The sequence below is a fragment of the Lolium rigidum genome, chromosome 4, assembly GCF_022539505.1.
Source record: "Lolium rigidum isolate FL_2022 chromosome 4, APGP_CSIRO_Lrig_0.1, whole genome shotgun sequence".
Classification (NCBI taxonomy): domain Eukaryota; kingdom Viridiplantae; phylum Streptophyta; class Magnoliopsida; order Poales; family Poaceae; genus Lolium; species Lolium rigidum.
In genome coordinates, this window is record NC_061511.1 from 221348598 (window position 1) to 221360777 (window position 12180).

The following is a 12180-nucleotide window of genomic DNA, read 5'->3' on the forward strand; positions in this document are numbered from 1 at the left end:
ACGTTCTTGTGTTCCATTTTTTTTTCACGGCTATATGCATCTTAGCTGGGTATAAACTATCGTGGATCGTGTTCCCTTTGTTTTAAATTTAATATGTACAACACATTTTTATCAAAAAGGAAACAAATGCGACAAGGGACGCCTCACCAACACTCTGCTAGAGTGAAAGGTACCATTTTCATGTAAGAGCATCTCTAACAGCCCGTAAATCACACCGAAACCGTATTTTTCCGGCGGATTTACGGGTTCAGGTCGAAAGTGGCGCAGAACAGAGACTGAACTCGATGCTCAGCCTGAAAAACTTTTTCAGGGGTCCGAAAAATTTCACACTCGACCCCGGCCTATTAATACAGACCGAAGGACGGTTTACAGGCCTAAAACTGAACGGATTTATCACCGCTCCTCCAGCGCCGCCGTTCGTACAACCGCCTCCAGCCACCAATTTCTGACTGCTTTGCTAAAATTGTGCACCGTTGGTCAAACATCCTATGAGTCTGCTCCAATTTCAACCATGTCTATGTCAATTCCTGGCGAATCTTCACGATATAGACTAATTCCAGCGAGCGGCGGCGCTGTGCATGCAAGCAGCACAGCGAATGCGTACACGTGCAGATTCTGGCGAGCGGCACGACGACGCGCACAAGGTAGTCTTACATGGGAACTTGCTAGCTCTAACTATTTGGTGCTAATCATCTCCCGATTGATTCACAAATATCCAATCAATTCCATATCTAGCTAGCAAGCTGGGTGACGCTACTATTCCGATTAAGCTTGCTAGCTAGGTGGCGGTGGGTGCTGGGACGCGAGCGGCGGGCTCTTGTGTGCTGGGAGGCCCAGCCAGGAGCACGGGCGGCGGCCGCGCGGAGAGACCTTGGCAGTGGCGCGGACAGTTCTCGTGAAGAAGACGATGAGTTTATGAATATTCTGTTTTTCAGTTTTAGTTTACAGATGTTCTGCGCTAGCCGTTTTTCGATGTGTAAACACGTTTTCGGAAGACTGAACTTGAGTTTGCACTTTTACGGACTCTGCTGAAGATGCTCTAACCGAGTCAGACCTTATTTCCACCGAAATTACATAGGCCATTGTCATCTTTGCCCATCTTATATTATACCCAAGCTTAACTGCTTAAGCATAGTTTTCATCAAGAGAAACCTCATTCTACTAGGTCTCACGCTTTCTACTGCAAGCTTTACAGCACATGAACCCACTTCGCCTGCAGAGCACGTCTGCACTCGAATCACTAGTGTCAATTCCAGGCTTCAGTTTCGAGGGCTCACCCAGCTAACCATTTAGGGAAACTGAGTTTCGCACAACCATATACAGTATCACCGTGAAAACTACGTCCGGCACCAACTTGGAGGAGAACAGGATGAATGATTGATTGGGTCCCGACAAGAGAAGCCCTTTCAGTTTTCCACAGCCTCTGACCCCCACGTGAACGACCACTACGTCCAGTCGTTCCCTGTAAAGTATCAGCTACAGCCGACAAGTGGAGCGAGTAGACACAGCGTATCCGTGTGTGCCATCATCTTGAGAAATCTGAACGAAAAACCCACGGCCACGAGAAAATCCACGGCGCCCAATCGCCCATCCCCACGGCGATCCTCAGCCGTAGCCACAACTATCTTCTCCCGCTTGAGGTTCTCGACGCGCCAACTGTCACCAGATATCTACTCCACCAATGGCGTCCGAGCTTCAGATTTTTTTGCTCCCTCTCATCCCTTCCTTCGGGTACCGTTAAATAGCAACGTCCACTGCTCCACTCAAACCATCAACACTCACACACACACCAGAAGCCTCACTCTTGGAGAACACATAGCCTTTAGTAAGGAATGGCGTCCACCACGATGGCACTCTCCTCCTCAACCTTCGCCGGAAAGGCGGTGAAGGACCTGCCTTCCTCGGTGCTCTTCGGCGAGGCCCGGGTCACCATGCGCAAGACCTCCGCCAAGGCCAAGCCCGTGTCATCAGGCAGCCCATGGTATGGCTCCGACCGGGTGCTCTACCTCGGCCCGCTCTCCGGTGAGCCCCCGAGCTACCTCACCGGCGAGTTCCCCGGCGACTATGGGTGGGACACCGCCGGGCTCTCGGCCGACCCCGAGACCTTCGCCAAGAACCGGGAGCTCGAGGTGATCCACTCCCGATGGGCCATGCTCGGTGCGCTTGGCTGCGTCTTCCCCGAGCTCCTCGCCCGCAACGGCGTCAAGTTCGGCGAGGCTGTCTGGTTCAAGGCCGGCTCCCAGATCTTCAGCGAGGGAGGCCTCGACTACCTCGGCAACCCGAGCCTAGTTCATGCGCAGAGTATTCTCGCCATTTGGGCTGTCCAGGTCGTGCTCATGGGCGCCGTTGAGGGGTACCGTATTGCGGGAGGTCCACTCGGTGAGATTGTCGACCCTTTGTACCCTGGCGGCAGCTTCGACCCCCTTGGCTTGGCTGATGACCCCGAGGCTTTCGCGGAGCTCAAGGTTAAGGAGCTCAAGAACGGCCGTCTTGCCATGTTCTCCATGTTTGGCTTCTTCGTCCAGGCCATCGTCACCGGCAAGGGCCCCCTCGAGAACCTCGCCGACCACCTCGCTGACCCTGTCAACAACAACGCATGGGCGTTCGCCACCAACTTTGTTCCCGGCAAGTAAGACATCTACTACGGCCACGTCCGTCAGCCACAAGTGTTCCGGAGACCATGCACACGATGAAGTGTGGCCAAGTGGTTTCATTTGTACTATCATGATGTAAATTACGAAGATTGATTCTATGGAAACATGTCACTAGATTTGGAGACCAGTTTTGGGATGTTACAGGGCATTACTGAATTTTTTTACAATCTTTTTTTTATGCATGGGGCCGCGCTTCTTCCAGGTCTTTACAAGTGCAAGTGCAAGTGCCGAAGTGCGCACCACGTGCACCGTTGTAGTGCTAGGCAATATTACATGCTTTGGAGGTCGTCGTTGTGTATATTCAGGCTAGCTTTTTTTTTTAACTGTACGGTAGGAACTCTGCCTTTTCATTATAGAAGAGGGAAAACAACGTTCGATTTACATAATACAGCAAAAGCTGCCTACACTCATTGAGGAAGGGTTAAAGGAAAGAGAAAAGGATCTCAAACTATTCTATGAGCAGTTCTGAAAAAAGCAAACTCATTCTTAGCCAAGCTAGACACCGTTTTAGTCTGCGCTTGCTTGCCTTGGAAAATGCGTTGGTTTTGTTTTTTCCATATGTTCCAGGCCACATACCCCGCCAGCGTGACATCATTGGCAACCTCATGCTTAGGCCAGGTGTTGAGGAGGCACCACCAGTTGCTAAGCCCATCAGAGGAGGTAACCAAATGGGAGATTCTCTGCTGATTGGTGCTGAACTCATTCCAGACCTCTTTGGCAAAAGGGTATTGCAAAATCAAGTGATCAGCGGTTTCCAAAACCTGCAAGCAGAGGCAGCACTTGTCGTCGTGGTTCCATCCTCGGTTTCTCAGCCTATCTGCTGTCCATAACCGGTTTTGTAGGAGGAGCCATAAAAAGAATCTCACCTTCTCCTCCATCTTTACCTTCCAAACATTATTCAGATCTGGTAGGACCTATCTCCCATAGAACTGGACCTCATAAGCAGATTTTTCCTAGTATGCAGCGTCTGTTGTCAGGATCCAAGTCACAGTGTCAATTCTATCAGTCAGCTGGATTTCACGAACTTTCTCTCACAGCTTAGCAAAGTCCTCGAGGTCCTGTAGGCTGATCATCCTTTCAAGCCCTCTCATCCACTTCCCTTGAGGCAAAGCGTCTTTGACTGACAGCTTCTTGCGAAAAGCCAGCTTGAACAGGCCAGGGGCAAGCGTCGCCGGTGCCATTCCAGAGAGTCAGTTATCGGTCCAGAAACGAGCAGTAGCGCCATTGCCGATGGAGATTAGGGTGCAAGCGGCAAAGAGATCTCTATCGACAGTGTCGCAAGGCACCACCATTCCTTTCCAAGGACGGTCAGAGGCATCCCAGTGGACCACAACCATCGCAAGCGAAGGAATCTGCTAAAAGCCGTGATGTCTTTAATTTAATACCTAAGCCACCATATTTCAGGCTAGCTCTAACGATGTCAAGTAATCAAGTTCAGGTAAGATGGGAGAGGCCAAACAAATCAGATAAATTACGACCGAGAATATAATCAACTAGTTGTACTGTTGTACTGAATCAGAGTTAATTAAAAGGAATTGGAGGGGATAAATAAACTATCCATTCCAACGTGGATCATCCCACAATTTTTTCCGATTTGTCTAGCACGTTACTGTGTTGCCGTGTTGGTCCACTTCATTGTGTTTGGTGGTCTGTCATTCTTGGGACAGAATCACTACGTTTGCTCAAAGCTGTTAGTAATTCCTTTGGGCTCGCGCATGATTCTTATATTCGAGCGAGTCTCCAGTTTTGATTAATAGTTCAATTTAACTTTTTGTTATATTTTTTGAAAATCGTATAATTTTTCATCATGTGCCTGCTCGTTTTTAGTTGCAAACCAGGTTCCAAATTAAGATTTTTTATCATTTGTAAGTGATGTTGCAACTGAAGATTTTCATTTGCAAGTAGGGGTTATAAATGAAGGTTTTTTTTAGTTCAAGTGGGGTTGCGAAAAAATCCATTACAAATCAAGTCGCAACTAAGTTTTTTTTTGTATCATGTTCTATTGTTAAGTCTTTTGTCTGTATTATGTTTTGTAAGTGGGGTTATAACTATCCAGTTATATCCAGGGTTGACTATTTACCTTTGTTCATAGGCTTACTAATGCCAGAGAATCACTTCCTTCCTCATCATCAAAGCACACATTAATGGCAAGACACTTTGCATTTTGTTTATAGGCTTGAACTAATGCCATAGAATCACCTGCAAAAGGAAATTAGAAACATTGGGGCATCGAAGCACACATTAACACCAGCAAGGTCAGCTCTCTCCTCGGCGTGTGAAGAAAGAGCGGTTAAGAATTTTGCACATAGAAGAAAGAAATACAATGACACGAGATCTCCCCCCCCCCCCCTCTCATGCAGCCCCTTCGTTAGAGTAAAAGGTCTATTTGGGAGGCTTTTTTTGGCTCATGGAGTAAGTGCTTCTTCTATTACAGAAAACACAATTGAAGTGGTTAAATTATTTTTTCTATTTTTTGTCTGTTTTGAGAATTCACATGGTCTTGTCTTTTACATGTTGTGAAATATTTTGTGAAGAAAAAACATATGAAGTAGTGTTGTAGTTGCCTACTCGACAATTCCCCGGAGGAGGGATCCTCACGGAGGGGGGAGAAGAAGGGGCCATAGGGCGGAGTGGCATCGGGATGGTGGTACGCGGGTTATCTAGTTTCAGAACACGCTGCACGGAGGCAAGGCCTACTGCTGCTTGTCTGAAATTATCTTGATGCTTTCACGTTGTTAAAATGAGTTGTGGTTGTGCCTCTAGGGCTCCCGGGATCCGGCTTATAAAGACGTCAGAATCTAGAGTTTACACGGAGAGTTCTATCCGGAATACAATCTTGCCTAACTACAAAATATTACATTGGCGTGCCACTGGTAGAAAAAGAGGCTTCCATCCGCCCCCATTAGTCCCCAAAATATAGGAACCGGGACTAAAGGGGTCTTTAGTCGCGGTTCGGGAGGCGAACCGCGACTAAAGACCTGGGCCCAGCGCGCTCGGTGGCTAGCTGGTGGACGGGAGGAGCTTTAGGTCCTCAGGCCTGGCCTGAAGGCCTTTAGTCGCGGTTGGCCAGGCCAACCGGGACTAAAGGCCCATCCCTATAAAATGCAGCTCAGCTCACTTCACTTAGCCATTTGGTGCCACTTCTCTTCACAATCTTCACAAGGGGTGGTGGGTTTGCTTTTGGTTCCTCTTATGCACACAAGGTGTTCGATGAAATACCCGAGAGCATGAAACAAATATGATATGAAGTGTCCGAGCCACACTTGAGCTTTCTCATTTATTTTTCCTCCTCGATCGCGGTTAGCAACTTGAACCTTTCATGTGTCATTGATAAAATATGCATGTGTGTAGTTCATTGTTTAATTTCTATTATTTATAGCTAGTTAGTTTAACAAATGCATGATGGTTAATTATATACTTTATATAATAATAATGCAGATGAATCGGCAATGGATGTATGGTAACCGACTCTCCGGCGAGTTCACTACGGGTTTGAAAGATTTCCTCGTAGTGGCTAATGCGAACAAGCATGGGGGTTTTGTTATCTGTCCATGTATTGGCTGTAAGAATCAGAAGGGTTACTCTTCCTCAAGAGAAGTTCACCTGCACCTGCTTCGGCACGGTTTCATGCCAAGTTATAATTGTTGGACCAAGCTGAAGGATAACGTTGCATAGAAAACAAAAATTTTCCTACCGCGAACACGCAATCCAAGCCAAGATGCAATCTAGAAGACGGTAGCAACGAGGGGGTATCGAGTCTCACCCTTGAAGAGATTCCAAAGCCTACAAGATGAGGCTCTTGTTGCTGCGGTAGACGTTCACTTGCCGCTTGCAAAAGCGCGTAGAAGATCTTGATCACGATCGCTTCCGGCGCCACGAACGGGCAGCACCTCCGTACTCGGTCACACGTTCGGTTGTTGATGAAGACGACGTCCACCTCCCCGTTCCAGCGGGCAGCGGAAGTAGTAGCTCCTCTTGAATCCGACGAGCACGACGGCGTGGTGTCGGTGGTGGTGGAGAAATCCGGCGGAGCTTCGCTTAAGCGTGCGGGATGTGGTGGAGGAGAGAGACCGCTAGGGTTTGGGGAGAGAGGGGGTTGGGCGCCGGCCCTCTAAGGGGTGCGGCCAAGGCTGAGGCTTGAAGTAGTCAGCCCCCTCTCCTATGCCCCTCATTATATAGGTGGAAGCACCAAGAGTTCTAGTCCAAGTCTTCGAATAAGACCCCAACACTAAAACCTCCCATATGTGGGAAACCTACTCAAGGAGGGAGTCCTACCCAAGGTGGGACTCCCACCTTTCCTTGAGGTGGGTTGGCCGGCCACCCTAGGGGAGTCCACCTTGGACTCCTCCCCTTAGGGTTGGCTGGTCATGCAAGGTGGAGTCCCTCCGGGACTCTACTTTCCATGGTGATTTCTTCCGGACTTTTCTAGAACCTTCTAGAACCTGCCATAAATGCACCGGATCATTTCCAAACTTGGAATATGACTTCCTATATATGAATCTTATTCTCCGGACCATTCCGGAACTCCTCGTGATGTCCGGGATCTCATCCGGGACTTCGAACAAATATTCGAACTCCATTCCATATTCAAGTTCTACCATTTCAACATCCAACTTTAAGTGTGTCACCCTACGGTTCGTGAACTATGCGGACATGGTTGAGTACTCACTCCGACCAATAACCAATAGCGGGATCTGGAGATCCATAATGGCTCCCACATATTCAACGATGACTTTAGTGATCGAATGAACCATTCACATACGATACCAATTCCCTTTGTCACGCGATATTTTACTTGTCCGAGGTTTGATCTTCGGTATCGTATATACCTTGTTCAACCTCGTCTCCTGATAAGTACTCTTTACTCGTACCGTGGTATGTGGTCTCTTATGAACTTATTCATATGCTTGCAAGACATTAGACGACATTCCACCGAGAGGGCCCAGAGTATATCTATCCGTCATCGGGATGGACAAATCCCACTCGTTGATCCATATGCCTCAACTCATACTTTCCGGATACTTAATCCCACCTTTATAACCACCCATTTACGCAGATGGCGTTTGATGTAATCAAAGTACCTTTCCGGTATAAGTGATTTACATGATCTCATGGTCATAAGGACTAGGTAACTATGTATCGAAAGCTTATAGCAAATGACTTAATGACGAGATCTTATGCTATGCTTAATTGGGTGTGTCCATTACATCATTCATACAATGATATAACCTTGTTATTAATAACATCCAATGTTCATGATTATGAAACTAATCATCCATTAATCAACAAGCTAGTTTAAGAGACATACTAGGGACTTCTTTGTTGTCTATATATCACACATGTACTAATGTTTCGGTTAATACAATTATAGCATGATATATAAAAATTTATCATAAACATAAAGATATAAATAATAACCACTTTATTATTGCCTCTAGGGCATATCTCCTTCGATCTCCCACTTGCACTAGAGTCAATAATCTAGTTTACATTTGTAAAGATATAACACCTTGGCCTTATGGTGCTTTATCATGTATTGCTCACGGGAGAGGTTTTTAGTCAACGGATCCGACACGCTCGAAACGTATGTATTTTGTAATTTATTTGCGTCTCAACGCATCACTCATTTCCAAATGAGTCGGCATTAAATATGTTTGGTCTTCCGGTGGAACCTTAATTCCGCGGTCTGAAATATGTCACTAATATTGTCATACACAATATAGCTTCAAAGTTCTGACTCCGTCGAAACTACACCAAGTTCTCAAAGAACCTCTTGACTTAACATCCTTTGTCATTGTCAAAACAATGACATACTCGCCTTCTTTTGTAGAATCCGTCACAATATTTAGAACTCTTCTAAATCTAGCATAGACAATTTCTAGCTCATTGTGCTACCTTTTAAACAACACTTAGTCTAATTTGAGATTGAAATTATATTTTATATGTGACAAAACCAATATCGGTGTAACACCTTACAACGATTTGTTTGTCATTTCTTCATACAAAAAATATATATATATCCTTAGTTCTTCTAAAGTACTCAAGGATATTCTTACTCGTCGTCCCATGATCATCTTATGAATCATTCCGGTATATGCTCATAACATTTTAGAGCACAAGATATCTGATTTTGTACATATTATTCGTGATCTAAAATCACTCATGTGTTTTTACTCATCGAGTGTCGGATACACTCAAGTCTTGTTAAACCTTCACATGACAAGAACATTTTCTTAATATTTCTATATTGAACTATTTCAATATCCATTCTATGTACTTTGACTTAAACTTATTATGTGTTTCAATCTATCTTCATAGATCTTGACACTAAATATGTTTTAGTCCATATCCTTTCATTGAAGTTAATTTTCAATGAAACATTTTAATCAAGTATATAATTACATTATTTATAACCAACTATATCTACATAAAGTATTATAAATATGTCTCAGCGCTCCCACTTAATTTCATGCAAATGCAAGCCTCTTCATCGTCTCTGATGAAATCAAAAACTCTTTGACTATTTCATCTGGTGAAGATTCCAACTCCGTGATACTTACTTCATCCAATTGAAGTTCGTATACCTATCTAGTATTCCACGGACTAGCAAAACAATTGGTTGTATCTTGTATACATACTTCTGTTAAGTAGTGTATTTTGCCATCCTACTAGCATATCTCATAAAAGAAATATGTAGTGATTACTAGAATAATCCACATAGACTATAAGCATTGCTACGGAAGATCTAATCTTATCGTAGTCAACTCTTTGAACTTTGTCGTAAACAATTTTTCGACAAGTCGAGCTTCTTTAAGGATATTTCATCCAAGTCTATAGATCCATTTACTTTCAAAAAGTATTCATCTATTATGGATTTCATGGCGTAATGCCATTTTAACGGAGTCAGGGCCCATCATAACTTCTTTGTTTGTAGTTGGTTTATCATTGTTCAAAATCAATCCTTTGTCCACAAATCATTTATTTGATCACAAAGTAAACCATACCTACAAGGTTCAATATGTACTTCGATCTCCATGGCTAAAACACTTTGTAGTCATGGGAGCCATGATCGTCGTGGCCGCTTCCGAAACCAATTCCGATGCTGCGCTACTCGATCATTATGCTCGGGTTCATAAACCTTATCAAATTATATTGTCCTCCCACTCAAATACTTCACTAGAAACAATTTCTCGGAAATAAGAAACATTGACAAACACTTTTGTCTTTGTCTCGTGTGAAGAATTCCCAATTAAATCTCTGGGATAACCAACAAAGACATTTATCCGATTTTGGTTGTAAACTCTTAGACCAAAATTTAAAGAAAAGACTATTAGGGTTTATACCCATACCATAACTTGTATGGTGTCATTTCAACGGATCATGATGATGCTCTATTTAGTGTAAAAGCGGTAGTCACTAAAGCATAATCCACAAGAATATAATGGCGTCATAATATTTTATCTCATCATTAATCCAACAAGGTTTGGATACATCTCTCGGATACTATATCATCATTATGATACTCCAAGAAATGTGAGTTGTAGAACAATTTCATGACTCTCTTAGATGTTCGCTAAAACTCGTAATTCAAATATTTTCACCATGATCCAATCATAGATATTTGACTTTTCTATTACGATGATTTCCCACTTCATGCTGAAATTTATTTGAATCCATTCAAATGTTTCAAACTTCTTCGTTATTGAATATATCCACATATATACTCAATTCATTGTTGAAAGTTTTCATGAAGTATAAGAATCTCCCGCACACAACTATGCCCAGTGAACCATATACATCATCATGTATTTTTCCACTAAGTTAGTTGCCCGTTCAACTCTTGGCCTATGAACGGTATTTTAATCATTCTCTTTAGAAAAGATTTGCAAGCGCCAAATGATTCAAAAATCAAATGAATCCAAAAATCCATTTACATGGAGTTCCTTCATGCGTTTCTTTCTAACATGACCTAAATGGCGGTTCCACAAATAAGTGGAATTCAAATCATTTGCCTTATGGCATTTTAGCGTCAGTGTTATGTATGTGTGTTTCACCATTAAAATTTATAATAACTTATCCATCGTACATGGAGTAATGTCATAATTTGAACAACTCATTGTTTTCATTTGACCAGAGCAAAATAACAATTATTAAGTTCTTTATTATAAATTCTAAGGGCTAGATAGAATGCCAACGACGAACATAATAACACTTTATTTTGTTCTAGACGTGCATTCCTATCATATTCATTGTCGAGTCACTTAGGCCATTGTATTCTTGTATTGCGTTGTTTTGTATGACACTTCATACCAACCAATATAGTACTAATACCCAAGAATTTCATAGTGTGACTTAACTAGGAATACAACCATAACATGTATATCATTTATATACACCCGAGCTAGACTTTCTAGTCTTTTCTTTTCTTTTTGCCAAAATATCTTTTGCAGTTTCTCTTTTAGCTTTCCTCATTATTCAGAAAACACTTCAACATCATTAACTTCTAGGTTTGTTGGTCAAATACCAATAACCTTGAGGTTCTTACTTTGAAGTTGATCATCATATGATAAGTGTTCCGGATTTCACTATTAGTAACCTTGTAATATGATGAACAATTTCACTCATAATTTTATCCATTGTATCATGATGACTTTCTGAGACCATGTCTGTACATGCTAGGCTCATAAAGTTTTAACCTTGGTATTCGCATGTGCAAATCTGGCTTGCACCCGTTGTATGCACACATAGAATCTATTACACCCGATCATCACGTGATGCTTCGATACGACGAGTCTTAGCAACGGTGCATACTAAGGATGATAACTTCATGGATATGCGAATATCGTTAGTGCCCCAATAGTTGGAGGATTGTGACGCCTGGCGTCTTCAACCTTCATACATTCCCATAAAACTTATGAGTTTATGTAGTCTCACCATATAATATTCTATCATCTTGCAATAAGGTCTTAGATATCTCATATATCTCATACCTTGATTATTTCTGAAAACTAAATTTTCAGCTCCTTACTTTTCAAACAAATTTGAACGTCAAGTTTGACGGAGACAAGATAACTTTAGGTACTAATTGAAACCATAGCTCTTTGAATCAAAAATGTGAGGTTTACTAAAAGTTTGCAATAGGACTTAATCATTTCTTGATTCATTAACAATACGGTACCAATCCGTAAAGTTTCTTATCAGATTTTAACAGTATTTCTATCTCAATAACAAGACTAGCGCATAGGAGAAAACGGATGCCAATACTACAAAAAATAATTCAAAATACTACTCAGACTATGTTTATGATAATTAGTTCATGTTCTAATCTTATTACTAATGAACTCCCACTTAATACAATATCCCTCATAGTTGTTAAGTGGTACACGATCCAAATCCACTACACCAAAACCGATCATCACGTGAGATGATGTAGCTTCAATGGTGAACATCAACATGTTGATCATATCATCCATATGACTCGTGTTCAACCTTTCGGTTTCCGTTGTCTCGAGGCCATGTCTGTACA

At 42.8% G+C, this 12180-nt stretch overlaps 1 protein-coding gene across 1 annotated transcript; it reads left to right on the top strand.

The window, feature by feature from the left end:
• The first annotated feature begins 1759 nt into the window (after nucleotides 1–1759).
• On the top strand, nucleotides 1760–2781 carry LOC124707111 (chlorophyll a-b binding protein of LHCII type 1-like). The gene has a single exon (XM_047238768.1). It carries the CDS (start codon nucleotides 1833–1835, stop codon nucleotides 2631–2633), a length of 801 nt encoding a protein of 266 aa, XP_047094724.1. The 5' UTR covers nucleotides 1760–1832; the 3' UTR covers nucleotides 2634–2781.
• Nucleotides 2782–12180: the final 9399 nt, after the last annotated feature.